The sequence below is a fragment of the Chelonia mydas genome, chromosome 2, assembly GCF_015237465.2.
Source record: "Chelonia mydas isolate rCheMyd1 chromosome 2, rCheMyd1.pri.v2, whole genome shotgun sequence".
NCBI classification, from domain to species: domain Eukaryota; kingdom Metazoa; phylum Chordata; order Testudines; family Cheloniidae; genus Chelonia; species Chelonia mydas.
Window position 1 is genome coordinate 241,484,828 of NC_057850.1, and position 25,328 is coordinate 241,510,155.

Sequence of the window (25,328 nt, forward strand, 5' to 3'; positions counted from 1 at the left end):
CCTAAGTCTACAGAAAATATTTTATTATATCATTCAAGGGGTTTTTCAAGATGGACATTGTGACTTTGTGATGATGCAAGCATTCTGACACTGGTTCTTGAAGAGTCAAGGTGGATATTTGAGATAGTGTTGTAACATTGCAAAGAGAATGACGGTTAGGAACCATCATATTTAGAGACAGGCTTAGACTGAGGCTTGATTTTCAAAGATGGGTGTGTGCTCTGAAAATCTAAACTTTCATGTACAATCAAAGCAGCACTGAAGGAGGCAGCATGAGATTTCCGTGTAGCTAACACAATGCCTGAGTGGAGAAAAAAGCTAATACAAAGAGTATCAGTGTTTGAATTGTAAATCAGAATCTCTCTGTATTTGTGTGAGAAAGAGAGATGAAATTGTGAATGAAAGTTAATATTTCAAGTTTTGCATGGATCATCATCTTATGGTCACGCATAAAATGGCTGTCAAGATTTAAAGGATTTTCCACCTGCTGTGAGATAGCATCTTTCAACCCGTTGAATCTGCTTGCAATAGTTTAAGAATAACTGGTGAATATCTGGCTTTAGGTTGTGTAATAGGGAAGTCAGTAACTGTAGCCTTTCTCTGTGACAGTTATCAGTGATGTCAGTGAATTGCTAAGCACTTGCCGAAAAGCATTAAAAATCTTGTTTATATGTTATATAAACATATATAAAAGATTTTTAATGCTTTTTGGCTATATATATATATATATATATATTTTGTTTTGTTTTGTGGTATTTAAATGAGCAGAGCAGAAAATGATAGATGATTTTAAGCAACAGTCACAGTCCAGATAAGGCGAGGGCTAAAAGACTTCTTTTCGTCATCCCACATAATGTGCCATTTTCATTTTGTGCTGCTTATAACCCTGAGTGTCACAGCTTTCTATTCTTGTCTGAATAGTCAATGAAACATTATGAAGCAGATAAGAGGAGCTGGCCCCGGTTACTTGGCAACGGCTGTTGAGCAAAGCTGAGTGTTGTTGATTGAGGAGATTAGCTGCCATAGATAAAACTCCTTCTTCCCTTTTTTTTTTTTTTTTTTTTTTTTTTGCTGCCTAACTGCTCTCTTTCTACCCATAACAAGCTGCACCAAATATGACAGCAGTTTGTGGTTTAGGTAGAACATGAACTTTGCACAAAAGATTTAGAATAGTGCCTTAAAAATATTTAAATTTACTAAAATGTGTGCATTGTTTTTAGGCTGTCGTTCCCTGGCTTCAGTGTGAACATTTTCATTTGGGAGAAAGATGGTCCAGATGTTGTGATGGAAAGGGGGTGTCTTGCCTATGTTGCCCTTTTACAAACACCGAAAGCAGGAAGCAAATATCTTGAATACATGGCTGCGATTCTCCATGCTGTCCACTAAAGGGCAAAATGAAGGATGTCTTAAAATTAATGCAAATGCTAAATATGCAAAAAATAGATTAAAAGGGGAAAAAAGATAATTGTGGTTGTTGCCTTTGGGAGAAAATGTTAGTTCAGGTTAAATCAATAGATGCGTGTTAACTTAAGGTGGTTGGCAGTGTTGGTACAATACTTACATAAGGCAAGACCCTAAGAGAAGTCAGGCCTATAAAACCTTTGCTTTGGAAAAGATTATGATAAATAATGAAAATCATTTAAAGATTTCTAATTTTAACCTCTTCAAGTTATATTTTATGGGAGAAATACTTTGTCAACTAATGTAAATCACAACTAAAATGTAATTACGCATGTATTTTGTGACGTTAGTTTTTCCCTCCTCAGAATGTTCATTCCTTTATTCCTGGTTTATTTATGAAATACTGCTTTATTAATTTTGTTTTCATTAGTATTTGTCCAGTTTTTTTGAAATATTTACCTCTGGGGAAATCTTTTGTCTAGCCCCGATAGATGAACTCTGATAGCTTCACTTTTGCAGTATTTCTACTTGCCTCATCCAGGGTAAAAGACAGACAACTTTGTGGGAAAGAAAGGTAAAATAAACTTGACTAGTCTAGCAAGTAAGGGTCTGGCAAGGTACTGGTAAAGGAATGACATTCTTATGTAGTGTAATAACCTGTAGGACTAGAACCTTGGACAGTGGGGTTTTGCGGTGCTGATGATTCCATATTGCCATTAGAAGCTTAGGCTGTGTTTCTGCTGCAGGACCCTGTGAAGCTAAGCACTGCAAAAAGTACAGCAACCCCCACACCCTGGATTAGCTCATGCTGGTATGTAAACCAGGAAGCCATCATGAGGAGCTGTTTGAGAACGATGAAGACCACCTGCTTGCTTCTGCTCCAGACCTTGCTTGCTGTGGGCCCTAGACTCCAGCTTCTGACCCTGGTTTGTCCCTGACTCTGTTTGCCTTCTATATGTAACCTGGTAACTGATCCTGACTCCCTAGTATCCTGACCCAGCTTGAAACCACCCCTCCTACTTGATTCGTTACTGCAACTTGGTAACTCACCGGTGCACACTGTTTGCCTATGGCCCAGCCCTGACAAGTTGATGCACTCAGCAGAAGTGGTCATCATGCTGTGATCCAAGAGAATAGCTATCTGTCTAATATATTTATCTAGAAAGGCCCCAATTCAGCAAAATATTTAAACATATGCCTAACTTAAAGAATATAAGAAATCCAGTAGGAGCATTAGCATGTAACATCCTCAGGCAGAAATCTTTCTTCTTATTTTAATTGCTATAAGGCCTAAAGGCTGCAGCCCCCTTGTATTAGGCATGGTACAAACATATAACAAAGAGATAGTCCCTGTCCCAAAGAGTTTTTCAGACTAAAGTAGAGTTGCCAGCCAAACCAAACATCCTAGCCCTGCTCCTTCCATGAGGCCATGCCCCTACCCTGCCCCTTCCCCGAAGCCCCACCCCCCACTCACTACATTCCCCCTCCCTCCGTGGCTCGCTCTCCCCCACCCTCATTCACTTTCACTGAGCTGGGGCAGGGGGTTGGGGTGTGTGAGGGGGTGAGGGCTGTAACTGGGGGTGCAGGCTCCAGGGTGGGGCTGGGGATGAGGAGTTTGGAGTGCAGGAGGGGGCTGCAGGCTCTGGGGTGGGGCTGAGGGATTCAGAATGTGGGAGGGGGCTGTGGGTTGAGGCAGAGGGTTGGGGTGTGGGAGGGGATGAGGATTCTGGGCTGGGGGTGTGGGTTCTGGGCTGGGGCTGAGAGGTTTGGGGTACAGGAAGGGGTTCCAGGCTGGGGGGTGGATGAGGGATTTGGAGTGCAGGAGGGGGCTGCAGGTTGAGGCAGAGGGTTGGGGTGCAGGAGGGCTCTGGGTAGGTGGGGGCTCAGGGCTGGGGCAGGGGGTGGGGGCTCTATCTGGGAATGCACACTCTGGGGTGAGGCTGGGGAAGTGGGGTTTGGGATGCAGGAGTGGGCTATGGGTTTGTAGGGGGCTCAGAGTTGGGGCAGGGGGTTGGGGTCTGGGCTTACCTCGGGCAGCTCCCGGTCAGTGACACAGCGGGGCTAAGGCAGGCTCCCTGCCTGTCCTGGCACCGCACTGCGCTCTGGAAGCGGTCAGCAGGTCCGGCTCCTAGATGGGGGGCTAGGAGGCTCCATGCACTGCTCTTGCCCACAGGCACCACCCCCCAGCTCCCACTGGCCGCGGTTCCCAGCCAATGGGAGTGCGGAGCTTGTGCTTGGGTTGGAGGTTGCGCGCGGAGCCCCGTGGCCCTCCATCTAGGAGCCAGACCTGCTGGCTGCTTCTGGGGTGCAGCAGAGTGCCAGGACAGGTAGGGACCAGCCTGCCTTAGTCCCGCAGCACCACCGACCGGACTTTTAATGGCCCGGTCGACAGTGCAGACCGGAGCCACCAGGGTCCTTTTTTATCTGGGCATTCTGGGTGAAAACTGGACACCTGGCAACCCTGAACAGGTGGATACATATTTTTCTGTATGTTTTTTTTGTGTGGCCTAAACTCAAAGCTGGACAAATGGAACCTACATTTTGATAGTAACTCCCCAAATCCAAATCTCCCTGAGTATTGTATCACATTTAATTTGAATATCACAAAGATAACATTAGCAAAGACAGTTGGTTCTGTGTATAATGTGAATTAAAAGATCAAATTTTAATCCTGCACAGTAAAAAGAGATTTTTTTTAATGTAGTCTGGCTCACATTTCAATAGTCATGCTTTAAATCTTGAATCTGTATTTTTTAAAAAGGGATGGGGAGAGTACAAATTTTGCCCTTAATTACATCTGTGCAATAATATAGAAGTAGTGGTATTGCACAGTGTACAGAAAGTCAGAATAAGGCACTAACTTGATGAAAGCTCCTACAGTATCTACACTGTTTCCTGAACCACTGCCAATATAACTGGGTTGTTTCCAGTGTTTTCTCTTCTAAGGAGCTTTTTTCAAAGCTTGTTTTCCTGGCTTTCAAGTCTTCTATCTATCTATCTATCTATCTATCTATCTATCTATCTATCTATCTATCTATCTATCAAAAAAAGAGCAAAGAGACCACCATTATTTTACATCTTTGGTAAGCTATGTCCTCTCACAGATTTGAGTGTGTTTGTATTGTACAACATTACACACATTATTGCATGTTTTTCAAATACATGAAGGTTACACAGTTAAACACTCAAGTGTCAGGAAATGCCAAAATTAAGATTAACCTCAATTCTGCCCCATTTGTACGTGGGTACAACAGTATCGCCATCTGTAAAATGGAATAAAATACGCTTTCCGCTTTTGTTAAAGTGTTTTAAGATCTACTGATGACAAATGCTATTTAAAAGCTAGGTGATGTTATTATTATTATTACCATAGCCTTTAATTATGTGCGGCCATATGATTTCTCAGGTTATACAATATAATATCATACAGTATTTTTCTACAGCCTATAACAATTTATAAATGGCATTAAATGGATCCTCAGCCAGGTGCTCTTCCACCTTGAATAGAAGAGCAGCAAAATTTGAATTAGATTCCACAGATTCAAATCAAGACCACATCCCTGCAGGGTTGGGTCTCCATTGCAAATCCAGAAAGGGCCTACCTTCTAGAATCTTGGTGGCTGTAGTTCCAGATGATGGAAATCTTGCAAGATGTCATAAGACTCCCACTATGAACAATTCAAGAGTATAGACAATGTGAATTCACTAGTTTGAAACCTGCCCTTAACTCTGGTTCCTTCCCGCCTTGGACTCCTGTGTGGAGAGCTGCTATTACTATGTAAATATAGGGCTGCAAATGCTAAAGTTCATCCTTTATTTTGGAATGCAAGGTTCTGTATTGGAGAGGGCAGAACAGACTGTAGCTGTCTGAAGCTTTCAGCAGGCCTTAACTGTTGTGTTATGTAATGTTTAAAATAATATAGTTGTTCAATACAAGCTCTCTGTGGCTTAATGAGAATAATAACACTTCTGAAAACCACTAGTGGGATCTGGGATGTTGTGCTCCTTGCTACCTTCTTTTACAAAGAATAGAGCAGAGGGTAGAAGCCTGTTCCTGATCTGCGCTCCATCCACTGCTACCGTCAGTGGAAGGAGGAGCAGAGTGCAAGCTGCCACAGTTCTAGGTCATAGGCTGAAAATCCACTTCCTTAAGGGAGGTGTTCAAAATCTGGGCCTGTCATGGACAAATGAGGATGCCTGACAGATGTAATATGTCTGAATGATTCCTTCCTCCAAATGGAATGTCTCACTCTTCCTTCTACACTATTTCACGTGTAGGTCCCTTTACTAGAGGGGCCTCTGAACTTTATTGGGAGTGTTCCAGGGGAAGATCCTGTGTGCTACAGTCTAGCCTTAGAGACTACAACTCCCATGATGCCTTGGGGGGAAAAAAGGAGAGACTTCCTCCTTCAGGGAGAGCAGGTGGTGGTCTGCATTTTGGGAAAAGGAGTGAGATTGCTGCTGTGGAGCTCTGTCCATACCAGAAGCTGCTGCTGAGAGCCTGAAGGGGCTTTGATTGAGCAGGGAGCCTTAGAGGCTGTTGGTGGCTTCATTGGAGTCAGAGCAGAGACTATTGTTGTGCCTAGAGCTGACTCTTGTTTGAGAAAGTACTTGCAAGGGAAGTGGCACAGTAGAGTCTGAGTCTGAGGAGAGGCAGAGTGATCTTCCCACCGAACCAGGATCAGGCTGCTGACATTTGGTGGGGCCAGCTCCAGTCATCAGAGGGGTTGTGCAGGTTGTTGCCTTGGCTGGACTGATACACAGAACCAACAGAGTGCTCTCTCTAGCTGCAGATCTTGAAGCGCGCCCACACAAGCAAGTGTCTAGGACTCCGAAATCCAGAGGAGTGTATGCACCAGGGTGGGGTAAATGATGGCAGTGTAAATGCCAGTTATATAAGATTAATTTATTACTGTATACTGTATTTGTTAATTGATTTTATTCAACTGCCCCTGTGGATTTAAATTAGTAGTGACATTTAATCTTAGTTTGTTATACCCTGTTTCTTTAAATTGTTAAGTAAATGAGTGTTAGCTCTAATTTAAGTATATTGGATGTATATTATTTATAATTGGTATTTGAGTTCGACCCATGCCACAGGTTATCATTATTATTATTACTCCTATTTAAAGGGGTTTATTCCTTGAGGTTCCCAAGGCAAGCCTTTGAGTGTGTACAGCCAGGTGGAGGCACAGCCAATTTTAACTTCTTTTAGGAGTAAAGGGACTGCAGGAGAAGGCTGGATAGAGGATTCTCACTTATCCAACATCCATCACCACTGGGATACTCAGGATCTCCTTTAATGTCAACAACATCAGGTGCTCAGGCCCACAGATGAGTGTTGCCTGCTCCTGAGTACCCCAGGGAGGAAAGGGAGGTTACATTTACAACATTTATACTTTTTCAGTTACAGAGCTTAGAAATCAATAAGACTTTTAAATAATTCTTAAATTGATTACTATAGTCTATGTGTCTACATTATAACAATTATCCTGTGAAGTAGAAGTTTGCACAGTTTTTGGGGAGCCACCATAAGTTCATAGATTCAGAGTTTAAGGCCAGAAAGGACTATTAGATCATCTAATATGACGTTCTGTTCATCACAGACATTTCTCCCAGATACCGTTGTATTGAGCCCAATTATGTGTGCTTGGCTAAAGGATATCTTCTGGAAAGGCATCCAGTCTTGATTTGAAGACATCACGAGATGGAGAATCCACTATTTCCTTTGGTAGTTTGTTCCAATGTTTAATCACCGTCACTGTTTAAAAAAAGAAGGGTGATGTTTTTCCAATTTGAATTTGTCTGGCTTCAGCTTTTAGCCATTGGTTCTAGTTTTGCTTTTCTCTTCTAGATTAAAGAGTCCTTTGGTATCCAGTATTTTCTCCCTGTGGAAGTACTTCTACACCGAAATCAAGTCACCTTTCAGTCTTCTTTTTGATAAGCCAGACAGATTTTAAAGTCTCTCACTGTAAGGCATTTTTTTCAGTCATCGAATCATTTTCTGTGGCTTTTCAATTTTTCAACTTCTATTTTAAAATGTGAACACTAGAAATGTATGAAGTATTCCAATATTGGGCTTACCAATGCCATATGCAGAGGTAAAATCACCTCTCTACTTCTATTCGCATCCAAGGCTCTCATTAACCCTTTTCCCCACAGCATCATGCTGGGAACTCATGCTGAGTTACTTGTCCACAGTGACTTATCAGGGTCACTGCTTTCCAGGATAGTCTCCCATTCTGTAGGTATGGCCTGCATTCCTTGTTCCTTGATGTATAACTTTGCATTTGGCTGTATTAAAACTCAGTTTGTTTGAAAGGGACCAGTTGACCAAGTGACCAGGATTGCTCTGTATGATTGCCTTGTCCTCATCTTTGTTACCACTCTACCAACATTGAGAACACAATTAATGTTCTGGGCGTGGGTTATCAGCTGTGCCAGAACTCTGCTGTAAGACACCTTTGCATTCTTCTTTTCCCCATGGCTGCCAGGGGGTGATGTAGTATTGATGTAAGTTAAAGCAGGCTCTGGTCTGCTCCAACCTATGTCAGCTTCTAATAGCTCCCTAAAAAAAAAAAAAAAAGAGTATAACTAACAGGTTCTGCTGAAGAATGGCTTAGGAACAGAAAGTTGTGCAGATCAGTATTTCAATACAGTACATGGGCAGAACTATATGGAGAAGTTTCATCTTGAACAGTACTTGTCTGAACTGTGTATGTTTCCAGTCACTTCCGGTAGTTTCCTAAGCAGTCAGTTCACTAACATAGTTTATAAAACTTATCAGCTGTCTGTAGATTGCTTCACTAGGCATGTTTCCTTGAAGACTTAGAAAGATCCAAGTTTGGCTTAAATCAGAAGTGAAAGGAGTTTGCTGCAAATATTAGATGCCGCTTGTGAGGGATGTGAAGGCAACATTCTTCAGGTTAGATTTAACCTGAGGGGAACCTTCCTCTTGCATGTCCACAATAACTAGTTCTTGATATATGAGTTTTGGCTGTCATGTGTGCTACAGCCACTGATTTGTTTTTAATACCAAATGAAATAAATAATACTTCACATTCCTAAGCAAGTTCTTTTTCACAGAGTTTTTACAGAGGTTACTTCACATTCCTAAGCAAGTTCTTTTTTCTGCCCTGGGAATATAAATACAGTTTGGTTACACAATGAAGGCCTTGCCAGCTCCAGTGTATTTCTTGGCACCAAAGCATTGGCACCAACCAAAAATGTAGTGGGTATCCTTGTAGTGATTGAAGTACATTTCAGTGATACTTGGAATAATTAGTGTAATAAATAAGCATTAGTATATTTGCATCTTATTGCTTCCATAAATCCTTAGTCTGTGGTGACCCTCCAGCTTTATCTAACAGTTACCAGCACCTCTATTAATAGAATTCTAGCTAGTAGAGATGGATTATTCACTATTCTTCATTCTCTAGTACTGTGTCTTGCCTAATTTAAATATTCTAAGAAATGGGGTTCCCATTACTCTCATGGGAGGCTATTCCACACTCTCTGGAATAGATCTCACTGTCAAGAAGCTTGTTCAGATACTCAATTTTGTTCATTTTTGTAAGAGCATCCCAATTCTCCTAGTAATACCATAAATAATTCATATCCCACTTTTGTGTTTATACCCTTCAAACATCTGTAGACTGTATCATGCCTCTCCTTATTTTAAATCAAGTTAGTGTTAGTCAAGTTATACATATTTATCTCTTTTGACCTTTTCTCATGTCAGTCCATGCAGCCCCCTAAAATCTTTCTTTCTTTCTTTCTTTCTTTCTTTCTTTCTTTCTTTCTTTCTTTCTTTCTTTCTTTCTTTCTTTCTTCTCCCTCCAGTTTGTTTGTATCTTTCGTGTACTCTTTCTCCCAGATATAACTAGTATCTTCCACATCTTATTCCCATTTATTTTTGCCAGCTGGTTACAGGTGCCTCAAACTTATGTCCATCTAGTATTGATCCATCCTGAAACTGTAACTAGAAAAGGAAACATGCCCTTTAGTCTTAGTCTTGCACTACCTCTACTAAATGTGCTATTACTGAAGACATGTGTAGGCCAGTTTCGCTGGTAAACTAGCAATAAATCTCATATCTGAGTTTATAATATCTTTCCTGTAGCTGTTTGGAGAAGTTGGAGTAATTCTTTCCCATTTTGCTCTTATCCCTCACACAGTCCTGAAAGTTGGGAGCAGTTGTCCAGGTAAGTCCACCTGTAAGCCGGTATAGTTTATCGTGAACAAGTGGTTTTGTTTCGAGTGTCTTCTCAATGGAAAAGACAGCAGCCCTAAAATCTAGTCTCCATCATGTGTGTTGTATCTGGTCAGCCTACTCTTCTCTCATCTATTTTTTAAAGTGCTGCTTTTTCTGATAAACAAAATCTTTCTCACACAGAGGTTTATGTTCCTTCTCTCCATCTGTTGCCCTCATTGAGAGATCCCAGCTTTTTACAGTTGATATTTGCCATGTACATAGTTCTTTAATCCCTTAAAAATCTCTCTTCAGTTAATTGAAGTACTGTTTGTATAGTGTTATGGGACCTTGCAAACTGCTTATTAGCAGATTAGCACAAACAGCACAGTCCCCAGAATGTCCGTCCTCCTGCTGCTATTGCAGCTAAAACCAGTTCCTCTTTTAGAGGCGGGAAGAACACGCACATGCATGATCTTCCTCAGGAGTTACTTCCTGAGACAAGGGTCCTTCGCATCTCAGCGGAACTATACTTCTTAGTGACTATCTTTGGCCAACACTCAGCACTACAATAGTGTTTATGTAATTGCTAACTTGTATTATTCTCAGTGCCAGCATTCAGCTTTGAACATCAGCATGTTGATAATCACCAAGGTGTACCATCCTTTTTTTCTTAGGATTGGTCATCAGTACTGTTATTTGTTTATAATGGTGGTTTTATTTTTGAGCCTCAGAGTATTTCCAAGAAGATTAGGAAAGGACTTGTAGGGAATCTGGCATTCAGTAGCACTTTAACTAGCTTGTCAGAGAGAACATGTACTTGCTGATATTCCTGTTTCATTGCTGATCCTAGCTAATAGGTGGGTCAGCTGGGTATTTTTCATCATCCTGACTATTACTGGTGTGCTTGGATGCCACAAAGAAATAGAGAAGAATAATTATATTAAGAACAAAAATCTTTTGAATCAGGAGATCTCAGTAGGCTAACTACAGGTCTTAAAGAAAGTGTTTTTTCACTCTACACAGTGTTATTAATACATTTGTAGCTTTTAGACATAAGTATTGCCTTGACAAAGTCTGTTGCCGAATACTGTTTTTATGGATAATCGTGCCATGCTGTCATATTAATCAGACATGCAGCTGTTTATCATACTTCCTTATATACAAATTATTTTATTAATAAAGCACCTCAGTTCCTCAGTTTGTCCATGTGTTGCTTATAGGTGAGCCTGAAATCGTTCATAGAAGTTCAGGGAACTCTAAAGATACTGGATACCTACTTATCCATGAATGTGTTTTGTACGGTGCTATCCTTATAGTACCAGGAATACTGACCTCTCAGGAATTGGACACTTTTAAACTCCTGTGTAAAGTCACCATAGAGAGGTGTTGATTAATAGTATTGCCAAATGATTGACTACACTTGTGGTTTGTTATGAAAAATGTTCGAGACCAAATAACCAAACATAGCCAATTTTACTGCTAAAAATCAATAACAGTACAGTACAAAAGAAGTTACTTCCATCCGGGAAGCTGTTCACACAGTCCGTTCACCTTAAAAGAAGATGTGCTCCCCAAAATATGCATTCAAAATTAGCTATATTTATACATTACCCAAGTCTAAAATCCATCCATCAGCTTTTTACCTTGTGTTTGTGGTTCCAACGTGTATCCCTTATCTCTTGTTTTTGAACATAGCATGCCAAACCAGCTGGGCCATGAAGACTCTTCCTACCTTGTACTCATGTGTCTTGATTTTCAGAAGGTTTATATTTTCTACTGCCAACTGCTATGTTTAGCTTTGCAAGGTATTGTCAGATATAAATGTCCTGACATAAGTGGGCAAGAATGAACCTAATACAACTTAGCATAACTTTGTGCTGACATTGATATGTACAGTAATACAATATATATCATATTAATGTGACATGTAATACATATTAATGTGACGTGCAGTATGTATAACATATACACTGGCTAACAGAAGTTTTAGCTCTTTACCACCAAAGCTACTCCTTTGCCATGTAATCTTTATGACTCTGAATTTGTGACATTTCCAGCAGCCATTTCAATGTGAATGAGAGCTGAACTAAGCCACTTGTGATGTTGGAAAGGAGAAAACAAATAAAATACCATTCAAAATGTAGACCAATTCCCCCCCCCCCAAAGTTCTGTTTTGGAGTATATTGGAGTGGTGGGCATTTGTGGTATTTGAGGAATAAGGCTTTTTCTCAGAGATTTAGGATTCTTTTTATGGTAGTGTTATTTGCCTCAGTGATTCCTCTAAATCCATATATGTTTTTAACACAGAAAAAAAATATTTTTGGCTGTTGCCTTCTGTTATTGACTGTTTCTAAGGTGGGTGATTTTACTTCTATTGCAATACATTATGCCATTGATAGCAAAGTCAGATCCCTCTTAAATACTGTTTTAACAAACAAACAACAAAATTAGCACTATATACAACTTGTAGGAAGTCTTAGAAAAGCAGTCAGCGGGTGAATGGGCCAGTTTTCTTCATACCAGCCTCCTTTTTTCGATCAACCAACATTGTTTATTTCAACAAATATGAAGTTATCAGCAATATGGTACATGGTTTTTTAATTTTAAATTTTTTTTAAATCACATAGCTACATTAAACACTGTTTCACAAGTCTGTCTACTATACACATTAGTGAAGGTTTGGATCTGGGTAAATGGATACCTATAGATGTCAGATAAAATGCCACATGTATCTCAGGTATCTTAGTTTACCAGCTATTCTGCAATATTCACCTACAAGCCTGACATCAGAACTGAGCCCTGGGGGTGAAGCTGTCCACTAGGTGCCACTGTTGCTGTTCAGAAATAGAAGTAAAACAGGACTACTGAGGCTGCATGAGGCTGAACCTAGAAAAAGCAGAGTAAAATGATAAACCAGTTTTAAAAGCTTAACGTGGAAAGGTGCTCGTAGGAAGTCAGCATTCTCTGCAGACCACTGTATGTTAGAATTCTGCAGGTACGTCATGCAGCTTTGGAGATTGTAATCATGAGTTATTCTGAAGAAGTATTGGTATGAGACTTTTAAGCATTTGCTTTTTCAAATCATGGTTTAAATTTTCAAAACATTGCATGGGGAATACCAGTGTAGAACCTATTACTGCTTAATCGGTGTTAGATGCACCTCTCTTGTGAAGTGTACTTAAAAATTGATGTACAAAACATGTTTTGTTCTCTATAGAACAAAATGTTTTTAATAAATGGAATATTATAATAATGTTGTTTACTGTGTACCGTACTTGTAAATCTTGACTAATGATTGTGGGTTCACTGTCTTCTGAAATAAAAAGCCATTGACATGGAAGATTAATGTACTGTTCTAGAAATCATAACTGATTCCTTTTCTAAACAACTTTGAAAATGTGCATTATTGTACAGAATTCAAAAGGGAGAGAAAAATAATATATATTTTAATAATGTCAATATGTTTCCTATAATAGCTGTTCTCTGCATAGAAAATTCATGACCTTAAAGTCCAATATCTTGAGACTTCCATGTCTAGAAGCAGGTACTGAGTGTCCCAGTGGAAGTCTAATGATCTCCCCTTTCCAGTTGTATAAAAGTTCTGTTTCTAACCATGCAGAGTCTTGTGATATCTGGACTTTGGTTTGTCTTTAGTCCAGGATTGAACATTAATGTCCCTGCAACAATATCCAGTAAAGTTTGGGGGGAAATTCCACATTTAGGGGAAAAAAACAAAAACAAGTCCATGTTTCTGGCAGATTAAATTACTAAAATATGGCAGCTGTTTAAAACTGCTTGAAGGTTTGTAGAGGTACAATAAGTCCTTCGATTAATGGACAGAGTGCAGGTGAGATAATTAAGTTGATAAATACGTCTTGTCATATGCATAACATCGCTGTATATGGTTTTGTGTATTTAGGTGTACCTACTGTAAATAATACACCGGTGCAAACTTTAGTTTTACACATATTGTAACTTTATAACATCAGATAATTACTGTATAGTAAGAAAGGTATGGGCCTTGGTCCACTTATACATTCTAACTGCATTAACCACTCTATCTGGAAGGCCTTCTAATTGCCTGACCGCTGCAGGCAGTCATAACAGCTGAAGGAATTGCTTCACGTGTACAACGAAGTGCCTGATTTTAGGGCTTGCAAAATTCACTCACTTGTCGGTACAATATGGGTATTTCCTTGCTGGCCATGGAGACCTAAGTAATCAATTACTAAGGAATGTAAGCTTTTCAGTCAAATGAAGGCATAAGGGTAGGGCCCTACCAAATTCATGGCCATGAAAAAAGCGTCACGGACTGTGAAATCTGCCCCCCCCACCCCATGAAATCTGGTCTTTTGTGTGATTTTACATATACTATAAAGATTTCATGAGGGAGAACAGCATTTCTCAAACTGGAGGTCTTGGCCCAAAAGGAAGTTGCAGGAGAGTCCCAAGGTTATGTTTGGGGAGCTGCAGTATTGCCACCCTTACTTCTGTGCTGCCTTCAGAGCTGGGTGGCCAGAGAGTAGTGTCTGTTGGTCAGACGCCCAGCTCTGAAGGCAGCACCCCGCCAGCAGCAGTGCAGAAGTAAGGGTGGCAATACCATACCATGCTACCCTTACTTCTGCGTTGCTGCCTTCGGAGCTGTGCAGCTGGACAGTGGCGGCTGCTGACTGAGGGCCCAGCTCTACAGGTATCAGTGCAGAAGTAAGGCTGTCAATACCATACCATGCCATCCTTACTTCTGCGTTGCTCCTGGCAGTGGCTCTGCCTTCAGAGCTAGGCTCCTGGCCAGCAGCCACCGCTCTCCAGCTGCCCACCTCTGAAGGCAGCGCCGCCGCCAGCAGCAGCGCAGAAGTAAGGGTAGCAGTACCACAAGCCCCCCTACAACAACCTTGCAACCCCCACAAAACTCCTACAATTACAACACTGACATTTCAGATTTAAATAGCTAAAATCATGAAATTTATGATTTTTAAAATCCTATGGCCATGAAATTGACCAAAATGGACCGAGAATTTGTTAGGGCCCTACATAAGGGATAGACACAGACTGACAACTCCAGGGCCTCTGCTCGTGCTCATAGCTTTGCTTAGCAGCAGTGAAGTGGATATTACAATACTTTGGTCAGTTTTACTCATGCTATACAGAACCCTGTGTGCAAAAACCTGTCATCATTGCTTTACTACATCTGTTTGTGAACTCTCATCATCTTAAGAGACTCAGTGTTTGATTTAACTAATTACAGTTTTTAGATGTCTAGCCTTAGTAAGTGAAGAGTGATCTCAGGATGGCTTCTTGGGATGTATTTCTGTACACAAGGACAGTCAAAGAAGGAACCTGATTAATCCATCTCTTTTGTTTCTTCTGAGTATGTCTTAGATGGTGTGAACAGGTTTTTCTGATAGCTCATTTCACCTTGGTTACTTTAGACTCAGTGTAACGAGCTCAGAACGCAAATGCTCAAATAAATTTGTTAGTCTCTGAGGTGCCACAAGTACCCCTCGTTCTTTCTGCTGATACAGACTAACGCGGCTACTACTCTGAAACATGGGTATATAGTGGATAATCATCTAAAAACACTTAATCAATAATTGCTTACATTTTGTGAAGAAAAAATTCACATGGTGAATCATTATTTCATTCGGTATATTTTAGGAGACTTTGCTTAAAATAAACTGAATGAGTCAGCTGCCACTAAATAGATTTGCCTTCAAGAGGAAAAAGGTCACTCGGTAGATTTTGCCAAAAGCTTTTTTTGGTACCTGGTGAGACTGTGATGATGATTGTTTAGCTTATTGTGACTGAAACATTTTAACACAACTAACATTACAAAACCATATCACAAGTTCTGATTTTTTTTGGCACTTTCACATAATTCAGTACCCAGATATCTCTCATGAATGCAACATAGCATTTCTTTCCTCAGTGATGAATGGAATCTCCATTTTTCTGTAAGAATTGCATCACCAATGTACACTGATTCATCATAAAAACACCAGTAATAATGAGCTAGGGATGAGATTTCTCTATTTGTCTCCTGCCTTCCCTCCAGAGTCATCCCTTCAGGATATGTAGTTTGTCATGCTCACAATTTCATGTGTCACCTTCTGTATTTTATCAAGAGAGGATGGTAGGTGTTCGGTAAGCATATGTACTTGTGTTTCTATATCATATTCTATGCTTCGAAAAAATGTGCCCTAGATAGCACATCTGCCATAACAAAGATCTTACCTGGTGCATGACTTAGGTGAATTTAGTACTTTTGTAATCTCAGCAGCAGTCTTTGTATTCTAAGAGTTGTTCTAGACCGTGGCTTTTAAACAATGGCTTTTAAGTGTTTGGATCCATCCATTTGGATGGAGTCATTCCTCTGGAAGCAAAAGTAGAAGTCCCTTAAAAATCAACATGTGTCATGCATTTAACACAGATATTCCTGATATAAGTATAGGGGGAAACTACGATAATAAAGTGATACTAACAGTGGCAATGCTTGACAAATTATAGTATTTTAATGATAACCATATGTTTATAGGTTTCAGAGTAACAGCCGTGTTAGTCTGTATTCGCAAAAAGAAAAGGAGGACTTGTGGCACCTTAGAGACTAACCAATTTATTTGAGCATGAGCTTTCGTTTATACTGATCTGTTGTCTCAATGTTTCCTCATTCTGGCTAGTGTGTGGAGTGGATGTCTTTCCTGAGTTATGTTATTTCTTGGGGTACAATTTTTAGCAAAATTTTGTATAAACCCATTGGTGTTATAAGCCTACAGTGTTTTTCCTTTAACTCTTTATTAAATCACAATTCATGCTTTGAACTTTATTCATCATACATAAAAAAATTCCTTAAAATTTAGCTTTGAAGGTCTTTCCCATTTGTTTGCATTTAATTACAGCTTCAAGTAGTTACCCATTCTTCGTCACAATTTAGCATTTATTACACAAGTGAGTAATTTTGCCACTCTAGAGGGAGCTCTTACACTAACACAATAGAATAACTTATTACAACATCTGGAAGTAGATAGGTACAACTGACCTGGAAAGGTGCTTACAGACCAATGTACCAGGCAGTAACAGGTAAAGATCATAATGCCACAAAAATGGGTATGCCATGCCTCAGAGGGAGCCTTTTTAGAGATGCCATTTACCAGCTATAAATTAGTAGCATGTCATTCTCTTCCCATCTCTCTTCTACTATTGTAGTTAATGGAAGTTCTGGTTCCAGTGGCACCTAGTAGTACCCCTTTAATTCATATTATGTCAGGATTTCAAGTGTAAGGACCAAATAGTTAGCTGATTCAGATATCTTGCCTATGCTGTTCCAATAACTGCATTTAGGTTCTTGGATAGGGTGACCAGATGTCCTGTTTTTATAGGGACAGTCCCGTTTTTTTGGGACTTTTTCTTATATTGGCACATATTAACCCCCACCCCATGTCCTGTTTTTTCACAGTTGCTATCTGGTTACCCTATTCTTGGAGCATAACTCAGATCAGACTTTGGACCTAATCCTTAATTTTCGAGTTTGACTATCTTCATTGTTTCCAGTGGCATCATGCTGAAGGGTTTGCATGAAAGTTGCCGGCCCAAATGCAAGTTTAGAAAGAGAGAAGTGTATCAAGTAATCAACTTTTTAATTCTAGAACTTGCAGAAGAAATAGCTTTTCTGGCAATGACTCTTAAAATAGGAAGTAAAAATGGTGTAATTGGAATTAAATACAAAGTGTGTTCTAGATTCTAGACTCAGGTTAAAAATTGTTTTTATTCAGCTGAATTTAAAACTAACATAGAATAAAATACTCCCAATAACTTGTTTGTTTGTATTATGTAATGTGGGTTTTTTTAATTCTAAACCATTGAGATTTGTAGCCAAATTATTTGTAACCGCTTAAGGTTTTATGCCTCAACTCAGTAAGGTATTTAAGCACATGCTAACCTTTACCATGTGAAGAATCCTGTTGACTTTGATGAGACTATCCATGTTCTTAGAGATAGGCACATGCTTAAGTTCCTTGATAAATTAAAGCCTTATTTGTTCATAATGAATTTACTATAAATTTATAATTCTTCATTTTTTAAAAAAAAGTTTGATACTGTGGCTATTTCAAACTGCATCAGGATTTCAAAACGAGATCGAGACTTCACACCCGTTTACGTGCCTTCCTGTTGAAATTTTAATTTAAAAAATAATTTTCAGAAATAAAAATTGAGCTAGGAGGTGAATTTTTAATGTGGGTTAATCCTATTTGGCATTTTTGCGTTTGGGAGGGTTGAAACGGACACTAGAAAATAAATTTCAGTTAATTTCAATTAGTTATTTACATGGAATAATGAAGGTAATACTACATTATTTCTTCTATGCCACATACTTGCTTGTTTTCTAGAATGTCATATGAACATTATTCATCATTTGAGAGCAACTGGGCCAGTTGCTTCTCTCTCTATTCTTTTGATTCTGCAAAGTTCCATGGAAGTGAATGGATGCTTGCAAATTAATACCTGATGTTGTTTTTTGCTAATCAGATGAAGCTGTTCTTTTTAAACACAAATGTGATATCAGATGTGCAGTAATTACTGAGGTAAAACCAGTACTATGCAGAATATTCTCCTAATTAAATGTGTTGCATTTGAATGGTTTCCTTTGGATCACTCTGTAAAGCAAAACTATACTGAACAATAAATGAAACCACCTTTTTTCTCTGAAACCTAAAACTGCAGATGGTCAGAGTGTATATGAAGCACCTACACTCTGAATCAGTCTTTTATATGAACGAGAGAAAGGTAATTTGAAGGTTTGAACTCCCCCCTGCCTCCCACACATACACAGGAAGCTTGTCTCAAAATGAACAATTCTCTAAATAAAGACTAATTAGGACCTAAATTAATTAGAAGGTGTGATTTGAAAAGACATTGATGAGAAGAGTCTTGTCATTTTAGACAAATAGAATGGAGCTAAATAGATTAGGCTCCATTAATATATCATTGTTCTGTGAGCAGTTTCCTTTTACTGCATTCATTAGAAGGTACTACTTGAAATGAGCCTTTGCTGGGCATTATGGATTCAGCATGCATTTACCAATGCCTGGCGCACAGTTCCTACATTAAAAATATTTCAACAAATCCTCATAATTCCTGAAAATTAATGTTTATATTTTCTGGGTGCTTTGCTTTTCATCTGGAAAGTATGAGACGCTGAACATTAATTTTCCCACACATACACAGTTGTCAGAAAAGAAGCCTTACATCAAAAGATTTGGAAGCCAGAAGTCTGAAATTACTTTTTTTTTTAAAGTGTAGTCTTATAACTTTATAATATACAATAGATCCTCCCTCCCTCCTCTACCAGGATAATTTTCTTCCAGTATTATTTATTCTGATAGAAAATGCACTGCTTCATGACTACTTCAAAATTCCAGTAGTCCTTTGATGACTTTTTAAAACTGTGTTCTAAAGAGTTTTTGCAGTATATAATTAGGACATATTGCAAGTGCACATCTCATCATGTGTTTCTTCCTTTCAGAGAATGAGAACTATTTTTTTTCTTTTCCTTTCCCCTTTTGCCTTCTTTTTCTGCAGATGGAGCATTTGGGAGATGTCAGCGGGTTCCGGTAATAGATGTATATAAATATGAAATTTCACCCTCCATTCTTCAGCACCTAAGGATCATCTTAGAGAAGCTTTCACATAGAGGTACAGTAAAAATTGAATGAGAGTGGACCCAAGAAACGTGTGGGGCAAAAGAGCAACAGTCCGTGGTGTAGACTAATTATTTTCGGTGGGTTTTGGTATTATGTGGTAAGGAAATTTAAATCAGTATGTTTCAGGCCTGATCCTACAGTTCTTATCCAGGCAGAACACCTCCTGAGCCAGTGAATATGTAGCAGTGTTTTGGTCAAGCATCTAAAGGAAGGTTATGTTCCCTCTGCAAACCATGTGTGTCTGTGCCTTCAGCCTTTTCTATGCTGAGGAATAATGTATGGTATGGCTAGTGTAAATGCCATTGGTGTACCTCCACAAGAGGAGACATGGTTTACGCTAGTGCAGGGTTCTCAAACGTCGTTGCACCCTAGCCCCCATCTGACAACAAAGTTACTACATGAGGAAGAAGGGGCTGCAGCCCGAGCCCTAGTGCCCGAGGTGGGGGTGGAGCTCAGGCTTCAGCTTCAGTCCTGGGTCCCAGCAAGTCTAATGCTTTGCGGTCCTGACCCACAGTTTGCAGACTGCTGCACTAGTGTAAATCATTAATAGCTGAGGAATAATTTACCATACATTTGAATGCATCACAGCACATGGCAGGATAAAAGCACATTGGGCACCCAACTTGCTAGGGGTTAACTTTCTATCAGCTATGAGAAATTCTTAACTTCCTAATTAATTTCTGTACTTCTTTATTTGAACTGTTCTGGTTTCATTTAACTACTAAATCTAGCATGGCTGTAGTAATGCTTAGTGAATCTTCCTTGAGATAATCCCTACACTCACTCTAAAGTGATGGAAAGGCTCAAAAGGGAGAATTTGGTTTCTGAGTGGCTTACTTGGAATTAACAAAACAAAACTTTGAACAAAATGAAGAACAGTAACTTGAACAAACTTCTTTATGTGTTATAAGTGAATAAACACATCTGTTTTGGAGGCAGAGATAAAAACAGGAAAGCTTTGTCATTTTAATCTTCATTTTAAATGGTTCCAAAATGTATGTTGGAATGATTTATTATACATCCTTGCAGGACACCAAAATAGACTGAGGATTTATTTCCTGTCCAGCTGCCTCCTACTGATGTGATCCTAGCTTGCCATTCATTAACGGCTAAATCAGGAGGCGCCAACCTGTGGCTCTGGAGCCACGTGCGGCTCTTCAGAAGTTAATATGCGGCTCCTTGTATAGGCACCGACTCCGGGGCTGGAGCTACAGGCACCAACTTTCCAGTGTGCCGGGGGGTTGGGGGGCAGTGTGCTCACTGCTCAACCCCTGGCTCTGCCACAGGCCCTGCCCCCGCTCCACCCCTTCCGACCCCCTCCCCTGAGCCTGCCGTGCCCTCGCTCCTCCCCCTCTGAGTCGCCTGCATGCCACAAAACAGCTGATTGGGAGGTGCGGGCAGGGAGGGGGAGGCACTAATTGGCGGGACTGCTGGTGGGTGAGAGGTGCTGGGAGCGGGTGTGGGGAGGGGAGCTGCTGACATATTACTGTGGCTGTTTGGCAATGAACATTGGTAAATTCTGGCTCCTTCTCAGGCTCAGGTTGGCCACCCCTGGGCTAAATCAATGTCTTGCAAGCAAAGCCCAAGGCAATGGTCTTTGCTCAGAGCACCTTTGTAGGAGCTGGAGAGATGGAATCCTTCCTCATCTGTGAGTATGATGTGGGGCAACTGTGAAGCCAGGTACCTAGTGACTACTTGTCTCCCAGTTCCCCTGCAGGATTTGGGACTGGTGGATCTCCACTCTCTGTGGACCCTTTGCCAGACCCCACCACTCTCTAACTTGCTCACGATCTACCTGCCATCCCCATGCTCTTGTACAGAGAGCCATCACTGATCACCGAGCTTGTTTTGATACAGAATTTCTCTGCACATGTTCTCTCTATCTGGAGCCCACCATCCTTCCAGCAGATATGTTGGCATTTCTGCTGCACTTTAATCCTTGTAAAGGGGCAAGCAGTATTTTCCCCTAAGGGAAATATTATGAATGAAATGTGGTCTGTCTCCTGCTTAGTGCATTGAAAGAGACTGGTGTAGAATATGCATATTAAATGTCAGGTAGGGAAAGAAGGGGTATGTCACTATTAAAATTGGTTCAGGAACCTTACACAAACACACACAGATGTTCATCTTCCTGCTTGCTCTTACATCAGTTTGAGCTCTCTTGTCTAATATTTTCAGCAATTAGGTACCATGGGGATCTTAAAAATATCTACAACAGATACATACAATACACACATTCAGTGCGTGTCATACTTCCTCCCTACTCTCCTCATTCTTGGCAAATACTGGAGTATTCATTGTACATAAAGAACTGGACCAACAGAACCAATTATAACTCTTCAATTGGTAGAAATGTTTAAAGTGTGTCCATTGTTATGAGAGTTCTGCCAGATTAGTTTTATCAGTGTTTACCCAATCCATTATTCTTATAATGAGGTTTAGAGGGAAGTCTTTGTTTTCTACTGTAGGTATCAAGGTCCATACTTCCAACCCATGTGTGTCAGTTGTAATGATGATCATTTGCATGGTTAATACTACTTTCCTGTGCACTCTACAGAATATCATATCTCTTTCATCCAATTCAGACATAAAGGAAACTTGCTCATTCAGGACCACACAGATGGTCCAGAAATACTCAGAGAAGATCTTTACTTGCTCCAAAAGATCGTTCCATGAGCAGTTCTAATTTCCAGTTTTGCCTTGTCCTTCAGCAGCACTACTAACTAGCTCTGCTTCAGCTAAAGCTACATCTACCATGAAAAGAACAGGATCAAACTGCACTCTTTGTTACTGGCATAGCAACATGCCACACAGATTTTACCTGAAAGATTGTACAATATGTCAATTATAATTCATTTCAGAATGAGTAAAATTCCTGTTAGCAGCTGCATCAGTCATATTGCCAATTAAGGGTATGTTTTGTTGCTCATTATCTTGAGTGGTTTTCTAGTACCTTTGGTCTTAATTTTTACAATGGGTTGTTGTTTTTTTATTCCAGATTTTTACATTCTGTCAGTAGTACTAACTTCCTCATTTTCCTCTGCCGGTAGCATGCGCATTTCTATTTCCTTATTGCTAATTAGGCTATCCATCCTCATTTTTCTTTATTTTTGGTGTTGTTGATTACTTTCAAGTGAAGTCTGTGATCAAAGCAAAGGCCAAAAGGAAAGGTTGTATGTTCAGATACAATAAAACAAAGTAGAATGTAGCACTAATAACACATCAGTTTATTCTGCCACCCTTAGTTACGTGCAGTAGGCTAGCAAAGCATACAATAGAAAGTTGGATGAGTCATACTATTGATGTTAATCTCCTTAATAAAGGATCTTGACTTTATGTTGAATTAAATTTTCACGAGGGTACAATTTTCATGGCTTTTTTACCCACTGAGAGTATTTCTGTTTATGTCAGCTGTCAGTACCTTGCTGCGAAGTTTTGTTTTCTCACAGTACTGTAATCCCGCATGGCATTTTCGCTCATACGATCCTTGTCAAGACTCTGGCAATGCTCATTATGAAGATTTTCTGAAAAGTTTATGAACTTGGGTGTGGGGAAGAAAAAAGCCCTTGACGGTTGCTGAAATTTATAATCAGCTTCTTGTGCCACTGGTCCTTCTATAATGTATGAGAAGGAGGTAAAACATTTCTCATTCTTATTCAAATAGCTGCACATGTGGGTTCCACTCAGTACTGTGCCAGAACTGGAGAGCTTTCTGCAGCACTGCCTGTTGGGGAGGTGCACACACCCTGTGCCTCCATGTGGCCCCTCCAGAGGCAATATATGGGCATCACCCTCAGTTCCTTCTCACCAACCATCTCCTGAGTCTGAGCTCCCTGTGTGGTTTACCTCAGGGTTTTTTCTCTGTGAAGCCAGCAAGTTAGATTCCTGCCTTTTTTTTCTTAGTTAATAGCTGGTTAGTTAGTAGTTAGTGCTCAGTGTCTAGTTTCTTTACTGTTTTATTTGTTTTAGTCAGTCAGTTTTGGTGTGAGGCTCCAGTGGTATACACTCGCCTATCATTAAGCAGTGCCCATCGTGTGGGGTATCTATTTTAAATAGTGACACCCACCCCCATGCATTGTCTTGTGTGTCTCAGCAAGGGACACATTAAAGAGAGATGTAGTATCTGCTGTTCTTTCAAGAAAAGGATGCAGATTTCCAGAGATCTGCATCTCAAGCAGCACCTCACAGAGCAGATGAGGATACCTGCTTCAGTCCCAGGGCCTTCGGATCACCCAGATTCTCACACTGCTACAGAAGCTGCAGTGGTCTCTGGCAGACCCCTGGATACAGACTGTTCTCAGAGAAAGAGGGGCTGATTTTCCTCCGGGGATTCCCCAAAACAGGATCCATAACATGACTGAAGTCACCCCAGATCAAAGAAGGACTCTTCCTCCTCTTCAAAGAAGTACATGGAACATTGCCAGGACTCCTCAGGTACTTGGTACTGCTGGGCCATCGACCCGTGTCTCCCTGTCTATACTTTAAACACTTCAGCAGTGGCCCTTTTGGAACTCCTGGGGTGTCTCCCAGGTCTCAATTACCAGCACACTTGAAGGGAAGATTGACAGACCATTTTGCTGGGTACCTGCCAGAGCCACCTACATTGCAGGCCCCTGCAGATACTGGCCCTTGTAGGCAACCAGACTTACAAGACTACCACAGGAGCAGGTTGTACCACAAGAGGACCCACTGACCCCAGTTAATCTGTCGTCCTCCTCCTTCGATGACTCAACAGCCTCAGATTCCTCCTCCCTAGTTTCAGAGGATTTTAAATCTTATCAGGACCAACTGAGGAGGATGACTGAATTGTTAGGCACAGAAGTTGTGTTTGTCCAAGAGATCATGTTCAGGCTTTTGGACCTTGTTCAGGCAGCAGCCCATGGGAGAGTAGCCTTGCCTATTAACGAAGCTCTTTTGGAACAGGCGAAGGCCTTGTGACTCATGCCAGCCTTAGCGCTTACAGCCAAGTGCACGGAGAAATGATACCACATTCTAATGCAAGGCTTCAACTGTTTTTATTCCTACCCTGACCCATACTTCCTTGTGGTCACAGCTGCCAATGAGATGTTGTGACAGGGAGATTCAGATCATCTCCAGAGTCCAAGAGACTTAACTTGTTGGGAATAAATTATTCCATCTCCTCTCTCCAGATGTCCATAGCTAACCACAGCAGGCACTGTTAGCAAAATATAATTTTGTAAACTGGGAAACAATGCCCATGTTTACTAATAGGTTGCCTGAAGATGAAAGGGAGGAGTTCAGCCCGGCAGAAGACCTATTGGTGGCCAATACATAGCTCCTGTTGGTGCTCAGTGTGGCAGATGCTTGTTTTTGGGGAATGGCCTTTGCAATAACCAGTGAGAAGAAGCTTCTGGTTACAAAACTCTGGCATAGCTTCTGACATCCAGCAAACCATAGAGGACCTTGATTTGGATGGTCAGTTTTTGTTCTCTGACAAAACCGATGAGTTTGTACTCATTTAAACACTCCTGTGCTATTCTCCATTAATTGGGGATCTATACCCCAGCCCCCAATATATAGCAGTACAGGACTCTATAACAGCTACCACTCTAAAACAATACTCTCAGCAGTATTACAGGTAGTCTTGATATCCTCTGAAGCAGCATGACTTTTTGGGGAGGAGGCACAAGTCACAGAGATGGAGATCCTCCAGCTCCTACTAGAATCAACCAGCTTGTTCTCTGTCATCTTCGAGGAAACAGCAGATTTTATTTCTTCGTCAAGGACAGCAATACAGCCACCAGCAATCATCCGGTCTCTCCCCCTAGCCCTTTGGGAACAGATTATCCTAGTTTTTCAGTGCTCAGGAAATCATGACTCATAAATGGGTCCTAAGCACTGAGAGACTGGGATACTCTAGCCTCTCCATTCCCATCTCACAAATCTGTGTTCCTTCAGTAAGATCTGATTCTGTTCACTCTAGGTGCCCCAGAAGAAATCCACCTTCAATATCAGGGAAAGGGGTTCACAATACTTTTTGATCCCCAAGTCAAAGGGGATCTGAGACCCATACTAAA

The 25,328-nt window shown here is 40.6% G+C and overlaps 1 protein-coding gene across 2 annotated transcripts in view; it reads left to right on the plus strand.

Annotated features, from left to right (window-relative positions):
• Nucleotides 1-25,328, plus strand: part of PTPRN2 (protein tyrosine phosphatase receptor type N2) — a 989,298-nt gene that overhangs the window by 259,845 nt on the left and 704,125 nt on the right. For both annotated transcript variants that reach the window (XM_037891071.2, XM_043541551.1), the window contains exon 3: nucleotides 19,169-19,282. In XM_037891071.2, the coding sequence (XP_037746999.1) occupies nucleotides 19,169-19,282 (114 nt within the window). The remainder of the gene's footprint in view (nucleotides 1-19,168; nucleotides 19,283-25,328) is intronic.